This window comes from Lacerta agilis, chromosome 10 (genome assembly GCF_009819535.1).
Source record: "Lacerta agilis isolate rLacAgi1 chromosome 10, rLacAgi1.pri, whole genome shotgun sequence".
NCBI lineage: Eukaryota > Metazoa > Chordata > Lepidosauria > Squamata > Lacertidae > Lacerta > Lacerta agilis.
In genome coordinates, this window is record NC_046321.1 from 54230839 (window position 1) to 54243681 (window position 12843).

General features: G+C 40.9%; 1 protein-coding gene across 5 annotated transcripts in view; it reads left to right on the top strand.

Moving 5' to 3' along the window:
• Positions 1–12843, top strand: part of PTPRZ1 (protein tyrosine phosphatase receptor type Z1) — a 109823-nt gene that overhangs the window by 76396 nt on the left and 20584 nt on the right. For all 5 annotated transcript variants that reach the window (XM_033162744.1, XM_033162741.1, XM_033162742.1 and 2 more), the window contains exons 13-14: positions 3461–3590; positions 9161–9252. In XM_033162744.1, coding sequence (XP_033018635.1) covers positions 3461–3590; positions 9161–9252 — 222 coding nt within the window. The remainder of the gene's footprint in view (positions 1–3460; positions 3591–9160; positions 9253–12843) is intronic.

The window sequence follows — 12843 nt, forward strand, 5'->3', positions numbered from 1 at the left end:
TGGACAAGACCCCAGGCACCCAGATTCCTTTAACGGAATACCCTTGAATTGGAGGGGCAGGCAATGGCCAGACCTTCCTTCCCCCAACTAATGACTGCCGTGCGAAGCAAGAAGAAACCCATGTCGCACTGCCACGATTTTAAACCCCCAAACCGTGCCACGTTACCGATTGGCTAAAAAGGCCATTGACAGCCGTAGCTGTACCGGCCTGGGCTGGGGTAAGCCCCGCCCCAAGGCCGGTTGGGGAAGATGTTTCAGGGCTGAGCGCAACGTGGCCCCTCTGTTAAGAGCATTCACCTTCTCCGGGTTCTCTGGGCAAAGGGGATGGTAATGATTATGATATGATTATTGTCCCAGCAGTCCTGATGGAGTAGCCTTTGGTATTCACACCTGCCCCCGATTAGCCAGGTGAACATGGCTGCGGCACAGATATGCTCTAATTAAAAATAGATGTGAGCTGATCAAACTGCAAATTAAATTGACAGTTGCCACTTAAGTCGGCAATCTAAAGACACTGAGGGGTTTTTTGTTTGTTTGGTTGGTTGGTTGGTTGGTTTTACACATTTCCATTGTCTGTAGAGGGCAGTGTTACCTAACTAAACAAATATTTCGAATTCAGGAAATCTCCAGGGGCCTAAACCTTAATTGGATGCATTTCAGGAATCTTAGTCATAGATATAGAACCAGAAGATTTAAGGAATATCCTGTAGCTATGCCTAATAGTTTGCTTCACTGAAGTATCTGGTATCAGGAATGAGTAAATCTGTCAATTTCAGTTGCTCTCAGTTTATCATTTTTCTAATCTTAAATTCAGGTTGCTCCATTTTTTCATCAGCTGTTACCTTTTTTAAAAAAAGTCTGTGTGACAATTCATATGCATTTTTGTCCGCATTTCTCCTAATAAATGCTTTTTATTAGGCCATTTCCGCTGCCATGCATTTTTGTACAATGTTTTCACTGTATTGTCATTTTTATTTTTATTTTACACAAGGACGATTGTGTTTTTCAGTTTGTATATTAGTTCGGGGTGCGCAAATTCGGTAGCTTCCTCTCAAAATGTGAACTAAACCATTTTCTCTCCCTCCCCTGTGTTGCACAGCTTGAAAGATAATCAAATTAAAAATTTGATATATGAACAAACCAGGGGAAGCCATATAGGTGTGTCATACAGAACTGATTCAACATAAAATCTTTCATCATTTAGAATGATGTGCTTTGTGTCCTGATTGTAGACACAGGAAAATAAGGAACCATGTTTTGAAAGAAAATGTTAAACTAGTTAATTATATAAATGGTAGAAGTTCTAATTTGCTGTAATTAAAGGTAAAATGCTTCATTTGCAATTAACACTAAGGGTCTCTAAAAGGATAACTCAAAAGCATTGTATATCATATTGCTTGGGCAACATTACTTGTTAACAACTGAGACTCCCATTCTCATTAGAGAGCACTTTCATGAGAACTGTTTCCCTTCCGACATGTGCCTTATTTTGCTTTTATCATAACAGCAATTAAACACAGGTGCTTTCTATCAGGAGGTCTTTTGCTAATCAAGCAGAGCTGCCTATTAAATCTATTTTTAAAATGACAGCGACAACAGCATAACGTTGATCTATAAAATTAGAAACCCTTCCTTGCTAAGGGTAGCAAATAAATATTTTATTGTGTTGGTATTGTGTGATTTTCATATTCACTATTGTTTTTTCTTGTCATTCACTAATTATTGTGTAATAAGAATTATAATTGTTGTTGTTATTTTATTTTATGTACTGCTTTACAGGCCAGAATTGCTTCCTAGAGTGCAATACTAACCCCCTGAGCAGCACTGCTAGAGGGGGGTTAGGATTTTTTGTAGGTTTCACTTTACCATTTGAGGGGAATCTGCCAATACAGAGGCCCTCGCTGCATTCACCAAAAGCATAGGTACCAGCCGCAGCCAGCAGAAGGCCCCCAAACTGGGCATTATGGGGTGGGGACAAAACTGGGCCAATCATGGTTCCACTCAGGACTTTTTTCAAGCAGGAACTCATCAGAACTCAGTTCTAGCACCTCTCATGTGGGTTCCATTGCCACTATAAGAGAAGGTGGCGAAGATTTTTCTGTAGTTTCTCTCAACGTCGGAACAAGCTTCCTCTGCTTAATTTCCGTGTGTGAGAATAGTGGGACTCCTAAACCAAGTTGGGAGCCCCACTTCTCAGTCGCCGCTTAAAGACGGAAGTATTTTATACATGCCTTTGACATCTATCCAGTATAAAACGACATTATTCAATTGAAATTGTGTGTATGTGTGGCAAGCACACACACATCTCACTGAAATGACCAGAAATCCTTCCATTGTGCCTGCTGTCTACTTAATATGCAATACTCCTGCCAACTAGAGATGCTAGCAACAAACAGGCACGGGGAAACTCTGAGGAGGATTTATCTAGCAATACACTAAGGTTTACATGTATCGTAAGGCAATGCAGGACCAGGATAAAGTGGGGAATCTTTGCTGGCCCCAGGCAATTCCATTCTCCCCATCTGGATTTGGCCTGAAAGACCAAGAAAAATGAGGGTGCTTAGAGGGTAAGTTGTCAATTTGTGACACTACACAACATCGTTACTGGTCATGGGACACGTCTGTTAAGGCCTCAGGCTTCGCTTCCAGTTTGCCAGCTTTGTAGAGGTCTGATAGGACTTGAAGTAGGTACGAAGCTGGAAGTTTTCTTTTTTTAAAACCATCGAATAAAAATTTATTCCAAATAGATTAATGAAGAAAAGCAGATGTTTTGGTACAGAACATTCTACAGTTTCCACCAAGTGCTACTGATTACAGCTTAATCTCTGATCTTCATAAAATACTCCAAATCCCTCCCTCTTATTAGAGCAACATTACAATACACGTGTTTATCATCAATGAAGAGCATGCTCGAGACATTCAATAATAAAATCTTTCTTGTATAGATCAGCTTTCTTATAAAAATGAGATGGATAGGGAACCAAGTTTTCACATCTTATGATAGGAACTATCAGCAACAAATATGTACTCATAATAATTCCTTTCCATTTTTAGCTAATAACAGAATGTCTAAGCAAACTATTATTTCAGGTCAATCTTTACATAATTCAGTATACCTGGTTTCAGCATCCTGGAGCTTTCTATTATTTACTAATATATAATTGAATCAAAACTTCTTCATTTTTATTCTCTTTCCTCAAAAATATTATTTTGCATTAGCTGCAAAATGAAATTCTGCTCTGCTAGGGTCTTCAGTTGCCTCAGCTGTGGTGGTCTGCTTTGCCAACTATCTGCTTACTTTTCCCTAAACTGGTTTGCAAATGTATTTGTTTCTCTGCAGTGTGTGCTAAAATTTTAGAATGGTAAGTGACAGTACCTGGGTCTCTGAAATCGTGGCCAATTATGCTGTGCCTTTTGCCAAAGTTTAAATATAGGTTGTTTCAATTTTCTCTGACTGCAGAGGCAAGTAATAGTAGCCTTCAGTCGCGTATTGGTCTCCCAGAACAGAAGACAGTCATACCTCTTGTGGTCGTATCTGCCCTGACTTTCATCTGTCTGGTGATTCTTGTGGGTATTCTCATATATTGGAGGTAAGATTATAAATGCATTTATATTGTTATTTGTGTTCATATCCTGTTGCGTTTTACACTTTTCCAGTGCTGTCCTGGGTGACGATTTCGTGATACAATTCATTGTCATGTACTTGCACGCTTTAGCACCATAGGTTAATAGCCTAAAAAACTTGCTGGTGCTGTCAGAAAAGCTGCTTCAAACAAAGAATAATTGCTGAATGTTGAAATGCCACAATCTCCAGTGAGGTGCATAGGTGGCTAGCACTCTCGTGGCTAAGCAGCAGATTGTGTATTATAAGTGGGCAAGTATCTGACACTTTCCTGTGCATGCTTCCATCTCTTTGCACCATGCTTCAAGAGTGTTTATGTTGACACAAGCATAGATAACACAACGGCAGCAAAAAAAATCCCTCTAGGACAGCCATCCCCAAACTTGGCCCTCCAGATGTTTTGGGACTACAACTCCCATCATCCCTAGCTAACAGGACCAGTGGTCAGGGATGATAGGAATTGTAGTCCCAAAACATCTGGAGGGCCAAGTTTGGGGATGCCTGCTTCAGTAGGTAAGTCACTCCCAATACAGTACTGTCTCTCTCCACCATATCCCATTGATTACCTTTAGAGCCCAATGTGTGCACAGAGAATATGAATAGGACCTATGGTCACAAGAACTTCCTGGAGCAGGATACATTTGCACAGTAACATAAAGCCATGTGTAGCTATGGTAATTATCACCAGTAGATAAGTGCATTAGGACTAATGCACTCTTTTAATATTGGTGCAAAGTCTTTTGTTGGCATCAAAACCTGGCGCCCTGCGCAAATGCCCGGGGCCCAACACCAATTGGTGCTGACTCCAGTTTATCCAGCCTTTCCTCCAGTTGCAGGCTTACCTGGTGGCGGCTTCTGACTATAGAAGCTGAGCGTCATGTTACATTTCCTATAATATTCCAGAGCACCCAAAGTTGCTATGTGAATGTTGGAAATTTAACATGGTGGTTGGCTTTTCAGACCAAATTTCTGCTATCAAGTAAGACTATGGCCACAGGGGGCACTCACAAGCTGTCCATGGTTGGTATGCAGTACCAAAAGATTTCATGTTTTGCCCTACAGTCCCTGAACTGTAGGATTAGGCTTTATGAAAGGCTTTATGAAATAGTTTTGAGCCTTGGAATCAAGCAGAATTGTGCCATACAAGAGAAGTATGTTAGTGCTATATCTCCCCTCTTTTTTTTCCTTTGCAGTTTTATTTTAAAAAATAACATCTTTTACCTCTGAATAATGGGGATGAGTACTAGTTTATGCATAAAGCTTCATCTCCTTATTGTTGAAACATCAAGAAATAACTTGCAGGCATGAAGGAGCTGTCACAGATTTAACACCACAGATTGAGCTTACATATAACCTAATATCACGGTCTCCCTCTGGAGGTTGTGGACTCTCCTTCCTTGGAGGTTTTTAAGCAGAGGCTGGATGGCCACCTGTCATTGCAGGTGGTTGGACTAGATGACCCTTGTGGTCCCTTCCAACTTTACAATTCTATGATATTAATATATAGTAATTTAATAATAAATTAATAATAGAGTCAGTTCACACATTCAGCTGTTGGTTGTGTACATACATGCGCAAACCAGCCCATTGAAGAGAAATATCCAAATAGCTGAGCATTTGCAATGTGTCCAACCAAGTCATGCACACAGTGTACTTAAGGTAGTTATTTCCATTTATTTAAACGGGTCTACAATGAGTATGGCTTATTCGAATGCAGCCCTTCACTTTTTCAGTTAACATTTCCTGTACATTTGTTCTGGGTTTCAAATTGAGATTTATAGCTAACCTTCTTCATTTTGTTGACAAGCTTCTCTGAAGCTTTGTGGCATTTTACATGACTGTTCATATTCATCTTCCAAGAGGTTTTATCTTTTGGGGCTAAATGGTACTTGAAATCTTTCCTGTTTAAGAAGAAAATACTGCCATACACTTTAATGCCAGGATTGCATGCTGTAGTTTTGGTAATCCTACATGTGTTCTTGATCCTTGTTCTTTTCAGATGACATTGTGTTCATTTTGTTCTGTTTCCCCAAAAAGATAGACAGTTTTGCAACCTTCGTGTTTCAAAATAAAACAGATATCCCATTAATTGTAATATCTCTTAGATGTTAAATTTAATCCCTCGTGTCTTTTCAGTGTACTACAAAATAGAATTTGTAGCTCTCTCTTTTTTGTTAATCTGAAAAAGGAATTGCCTTGACCACAAGAGGTCACTAACATATATTTTTTTGCAATTTCTGTGATATAACAACTAAATATAATTTAAGGAGATTACTCAGTCTTACCACAGTTTCAAAGTCTGGGAGATGAAATATTTCTTTTTGAATTATTGGTCATGAGTTTGTATCTTCAGATGATTCTACAGTGCTGTTTGTAAGAATGTAAAACACAATACATTGAACCATATTGTAAATTATTTTCTTTTTTGGCAGTTTATGTTTGTATTTGTATAAGTTTATTTCTGCCTTCCTCTGAGCTGGTTCATACATTACATGCCTTCCAGAGTATCACAAGAATGCATACTACAGGTTTCATATACAATCACGTTTACAGAATAAGTGCTGGATTCTCCCTCATCTCCCCAACAGCAATAATATTTATTGTTTTGCTACCTGTCTCTCACAGTTGCTCCATGCACTAATTATAAGTGATGGGTGACACTGCAAAGGCTCAGTGTACAGAAAATTGCAGCCTTACTTGAGAGTTCCATTGAAATCAGTGAGACTAATTTATAGGTAAAAAATTGTCAGGTTTCAAGAATACTACATAGAACACGAAGGAGCCTGTTGACCTAACCTTGGCACATGTCATATGTGAAAATGAAATTTGTATTGACACGTATATCCATGCAAAACACACGTGCGTTATAACAATAACTAAAGCTGGTTTTAAGAATACATTTTGCAAACTATGTCAGCAACATAAAATTAGCTTTGTAATAATTTTTTCCCCACTTTTTTTAATTCTTTGCTGCCTTAATACAAAGTCAGAATTGAAATGATGCCACCGTTTTTTTCAGTTTAAAAATGTCATGGGGTTAAACATTCATATAGCCTTGCTTGGTGGAATGGCCTTTTTTAATGGGCTCTCTTGTGGTAAGTTGACTGTTTATCATATCTTGATGTAATAATACTGAATATTTGTAGATCACTTTCAGTTGGTTAAAGCAGTTTATGTGTATTATCAAATTTTAACCCTTACAGTAATACTGTTATGTATTTCAATATCTTATTGATGGCAGCCAAGAAATTATATGGCTGAAATCCATACATACTGAAATCCAGGGGTAGGAAACCACTGACCCATGGGCCAAATTTGGCCAAGCACTGGTCCCATGCCATGCCCACCTGCCCCACAGGTGACATTAGATGATGCAGTGCAGGTAGAGATGAAGATAGATTGGCTACGCAGCTGAGTTCCATACAGGGAACTCGGCCACAAAGCTTGTATTGCCCAACAGCTGATAAGTGAAGGCATTAAGCTTGGTGATTAGCAGCACTTCAAAGCAGTGTGCAGGGGTTTTTGCAAGCCCTGTGTGATCATTGACAACAGGTGATTGATAGGTGAGCATCCCTACCCACCATTCAGACTTGGGACTTCAGCAGGTAGGGAAGGTTAGGATATAGTCTACTTGCCAAATCAGGTTCCCCACTCCTGCTCAGATCCTGCTGAGAGGTTCATTCCAAATGCATTAAGTACGTGGCTTTCTAGCGAACAGAATTTGTAAATTGGGTTTGAAGAAAATATTCTGGAAAGTCCTCTCGACCTTGACAAGTACCATAACAATTACCTTGTCCGCTAAAAAGGTTTAATGTGGCAAAAACATTTACAGGCAGGTGCAGAGATTGGATTGAGACAGTTGCAGTTGTGTGCATCTGTTAGAGCTGATTACAGCAAAAGAAAAATTTGGGACTTCTGAAACCACCTCCTCGGTCATTTAAATAATATTTGCAATGCACTTAAGCTGCTATATATGTACTTTTTATTGCTTTCTTTTTTTATTAGCATAGCAGGGCAGTAATTTATAAGGTTATTTCCTTTATGCCATGGCATGAAGACTATTGAAACAAAGCCAAAGGAACAATGACTTTCAGTCTGATCTAAGTTTTTAAAGTAAGCAAGAGTTATATATTCAAATCAAACTACAGAAGCTTATAAAGCTAAGTGTTTCATTTAATTGATTTGTGGGTCAGCCTAAAAAGATATTTAGGTACAGTTGGCATAAAGTAGAATGTGATAAATGTAACATTATACTTCTGCCCCCACCTTCATGCGGCTACATAGCTGTCAACTTTCCCCTTTTTTTTAAGGGAAATTCCATTATTCCGAATAGGATTCCTCGCAAGAAAAGTGAAAAGTTGACAGCTATGTAGCGGCTACCTCATTTTAAAATTAATCAATTGTGAATAATACTTCAAACAAAGCAAATGACCCATATAAAGTGTTATTAGCGAGCATAATTATCTGAAGATAGTTTTTTTTTTAATTAAGAAAATGCTGCATTGTGTAAAACTGAAGTTGATTATTACAGTCTTTTGAATTACTTATAGTAGTCCCTTACCATATGTCGTTTCTATTATCTTCACATCTGGAGTATGAAAGAGGATTCAACTAATATTGGGAGGCTCAGTAAATATTTTGATTCCAAAACCTTGCTCCCTTCATTCGTTAACATTTACATGGATACTACACACACTGCAATGTAGCAACTTACATAGATGAGATTTGTCACAGTATAGTGGACAGGGGCTTAATCAGCCTTTCCCACTACAAGCTTCTATATTTTCCCCTTCATAACTTTCTGCTTTTTCATTCAAATTTGATGTCTCTGGGGAAGCTGGTTTCTCACGGTGGTATAAAAAGGCGTATGCTCGCAGCTACAATATTAAAGAGAACATTGCCTAGCACTTGAATCGATACCACTGAAACCTGGTATGACATAAACAGTTATACCTGCTTTAGATTTGCACACCTTTGAATACTCCACTATGACAGATGCCTGCTATATCTTCTGCATCTTCTTCAGGTAAAAAAACCATTCGAAGTAGGAATGATTGTACCATCAATTCATATAATGAACTGAAGGGCATGATTCAGCCAAAGCAGCATATTTTGGGGGCTCATCATTTTCTGTGGGAGACTAAAGCATCTAGTTAACTGGTTAATTTCAGATCTGTTTTATCTGCTTTTACTTGCATTGTTATTCTTATATATACCATATACCACTTTGGTAACTTGTAAGGATTGGAGGTTTATAAATACAGCATTCCAAATAAATAAAAATAATAAACTCTCAATCAAGCAGAACTACATCTGCTTGCCTTGGTTGCAACATTCCCCAAGTGCTATTACCCTGAGATGCAAGAAAGTCCACAATGATTATTTAGCTATTAGTAGATGTAAGCAGGTAATACTTTTCAAGTGTTTCTGTAACATTAAAAAAGAGAGAGAGCTTTGGAAACAGTTCTAAGAAGGCATCTCAGAATGCTTTAGGTAGCTAATATGTATTCATTTGAAATGTTTCTTTCTTTCTTTTAGGAAATGTTTCCAAACAGCACACTTTTACTTAGAAGATAACACATCCCCTCGTGTGATATCTACTCCTCCAGCACCAGTCTTCCCTGTGGCAGGTAATTTGGTTAAGTGTGTACTTAATCCCCCCCTCCCAAAAATGAATTTATCATGTATGAATCTTTTAGTAATGGTAAATTAATGATTGTTTCTCTTACCAGGAGGAGGAGATGTCAGAAGCTATGGTTCATGTAGATGGGCAACCAGTGCTCTGAGCCAGAGCCGTCTCATCCATTGGGGCTGGTGGCGCGGCGCACCAGGGCGCAATGGCCTGGAGGGCGCCTCCGCCCTCCAGCCCCGCTGGCAGCGCCTGCCGGCAGCGCCCTCTGACTCCCGGCAAGGGAGCTGGCCGGCCACGCCACGCCCTCTGGCTGCCCAGCAGAGCACAGGAGCTCTGCGCGCCCTTCCAGCGCTTCCGGGACGGGAGGCGAGGGCAGCCGGCTCCCGCTCCCGCGCGCAGCCGGCCACCCGCCCGCCCGATGCAGCGCGAGCTGCTCAGCCGCGGCGCGCCGTCCAGCTGCGCGCAGGAGCGCGAGCCGGCCGCCCTCGCCTCCCATCCCGGAAGCGCTGGAAGGGCGCGCAGAGCCCCGCGCCGCTCCAGCGCCACGCCCCTCATCCCCCGCTCGCCCACCCCCCTCCCAAGGGGCGGCAAACGCGGGAGGGAGGCGGCGGAGAGGCGGCATGGCGGGGGCGCCGGAGGGATAGCCGCGCCAGGGCGGTAGATCCCCTTAAGACGGCTCTGCTCTGAGCTATTGGCATTGGTCTTTGGTTGTGTTCTATGTTTGGGCATCTGGGGGTGGGGGAGTCAACCCCAGATCCCAAGCTTTCATTTTTATTTATTTATTTATTTATTTATTGAAAAGTGTAAACTTCTGACATTTGTAGAGCCCTAAGATGTGTACAGTTACTGTTCTCCTTTTTTATGAGACATCTAAAGAAGACATAGGGACGCGGGTGGCGCTGTGGTCTAAACCACAGAGCCTAGGGCTTGCCGATCAGAAGGTCAGCAGTTCGAATCCCCGCGACGGGGTGAGCTCCCGTTGCTCGGTACCTGCTCCTGCCAACCTAGCAGTTCGAAAGTGCAAGTAGATAAATAGGTGCCACTCCGGCAGGAAGGTAAACGGCGTTTCCGTGAGCTGCTCTGGTTCACCAGAAGCGGCTTAGTCATGCTGGCCACATGACTCGGAAGCTGTCTGCGGACAAACGCCGGCTCCCTTGGCCAGTAAAGCGAGATGAGCGCAGCAAGCCCAGAGTCGTCTGCGACTTGACTTAATGGTCAGGGGTCCCTTTACCTTTAAAGAAGCCATAATGACTTCATGGGCAGTTATCTGATGAGCTGAGACTTTTAAATGACCGGTACAAAAAATGGAATGAGAGACTTTTAACCATTGCAATGATAGTACTCAACAGTAAGGAGTACCATGATGTGTGTGTGTGTGTGTGTGTACTGGCATCCATGGCACTTTTATCAAGCTACATCACAAGTGTCAAAAGCCAAGGTAAAGAGGCACACCTTCAGCATTTGCCGAAAGCTGTATAATGAAGGTGCCAGCAGCATTGGATATGGCAAATATTTCAGAGACTAGTTAAAATAGTGGTGGTGAATTGTATATTCAACACTGAGCTCTTTGGATGTAAATGCAGCAGATACAGAAGTAAATAAATAGGCTTTCACCTATTGTGTTGTCCATTATGGCTGTTCACTCATGCTGTGTCCGCACTATAGGTTTAAAGTCATGGAATCCTCCAAAGAATCATGAGAACCATAGTTAAGGGTGCTGACCTCACAAACCTACAACTCCTAGCATTCCTAACAAGCTGCTACTCCCAGGTTTCTCTATGAAATAAGAATGCTTTAAGTGCACAGTGTGGATGTGACCCCTATGGGATGTGATTTATCTTAAACCAATGCTTCTGTCTCCGTTATTTTGCAATGGCACCACAGTCCTTGCACAGAACAAAGCTAGAATAAATACATAGTTCTGAGTCAATCAGCGCATAGTTCTGAGTCATGTGCAGAGTTTCAGATGAACCAAGCTTCTCTGTAACAACATGCATAGGATTTCAGCCTAATTTGATTTGAAAGCACATTTGTAACAACTGTGTCCTTCTCCAAAGTTTGGAGTTAGTGTTGCGCATTTGCACAATTTTACGTAAGCTTGAATAGCTAATTCAATTTGTGCATTCAGATCCATTCAAGTAAAAAGAACAGATGGATCCCAATACAAATTAACAAATTATTGGTAACTGAAGCCTAAGAAATAATAGGTGTTGTAGATGATTAAACACCTGCTGATGGAAGCTTATGCAGCTTGCATGACATTTCCTCATCAAATTAAGAAGCACTTTGGAAATTCCATAGTGTGAAATAATAAGATACCTGTTGGATGATATTGAAGCTTCATCTTGCTCATGTGTGCCTAACCATGGCTCTCCAGGTGCCCGCAGAGAGCCCAATTCTGCACAAATAATCAGAATTCTTTTGAAAGTACTTTTGAGGAAGTGTATTGTCTTCCAGAGGCAAAGGTGATTGATACAGTGTGACCTTCACCAGTTAATAAATGCATATGTTTATTACCTTAACCTGTTTTGAGTAGATCATTTTCAGATTCTGTATGAGGCTGTGTCTATTTGAGATTATGCTTAATGCATGTTTTCTGTACCTAAAACGAATTGTGTTCTAAAATATAAAATGATGTCCTGAAAGCTCTGGCTGCAGTGTGTGAAAATATGACTCCAGTGAGCTTGCCAAGTAAACATGCTACAATCAGGCTGCAAATTCATTACAATCAGGGGAACTTCAGTGCACAGTTAAGAGCTCTGAAGTCCCCATTGATTTCAATGGCATTTATGAATGCCTGACTTTCTCTTGATTGGGCCAGTAAGTGATCATTATCTCTGGAACAAGTCCTTGATTAAGAATTATATGATTTATTCCTTGAAAATCTGCTGATATTTTGCAATGCTCGGGGTCAATCACATGCTGTTCCTTACCAGCCTTACCATTAGGCAGAATGAGGTGGTTGCCTTAAGCAGCTGGTTACAGGTGTCATGAAAGGAAAGGAAATTGTTAGTTATTTTAATTTGGTGTTATTGTACTTTTGGTGCCAGGCAGAGAGGGGTGCTTGTGGGATTTTGTGTCTCAGGTGCCAAACCCACTGCCCCCGCCTTGGTTATTATGCACGTTGACTTGGGGAGAAGAGGACACTGTTCATTACAGTAAAATATGCATATGTACATACATGATTACAATGAAAAATAATTTGAATGTGTGATCTTCTCATGGCACTGGGTAGAGTTTTCATCAGAAAACAAGCTTGCAAGCGAAGCCAGTATAACCACATGGCACCACCGTCAAAGTGATGTTTTTCTATCTCCTCCATCCAAGCCTTATACTTTTAATAAAGTAATGTATGGAAGTGAGAGCTGGACCAGAAAGAAGGCTGATCACCAAAGAATTGATACTTTTGAATTATGATGCTGGAGGAGACTCCTGAGAGTCTCATGGACTGCAAGAAGATCAAACCTATCCATTCTTAAGGAAATCAGCCCTGAGTGCTCACTGGAAGGACAGATCCTGAAGCTGAGGCTCCAATACTTTGGCCACCTCGTGAGAAGAGAAGACTCCCTGGAAAAGGCCCTGATGTTGG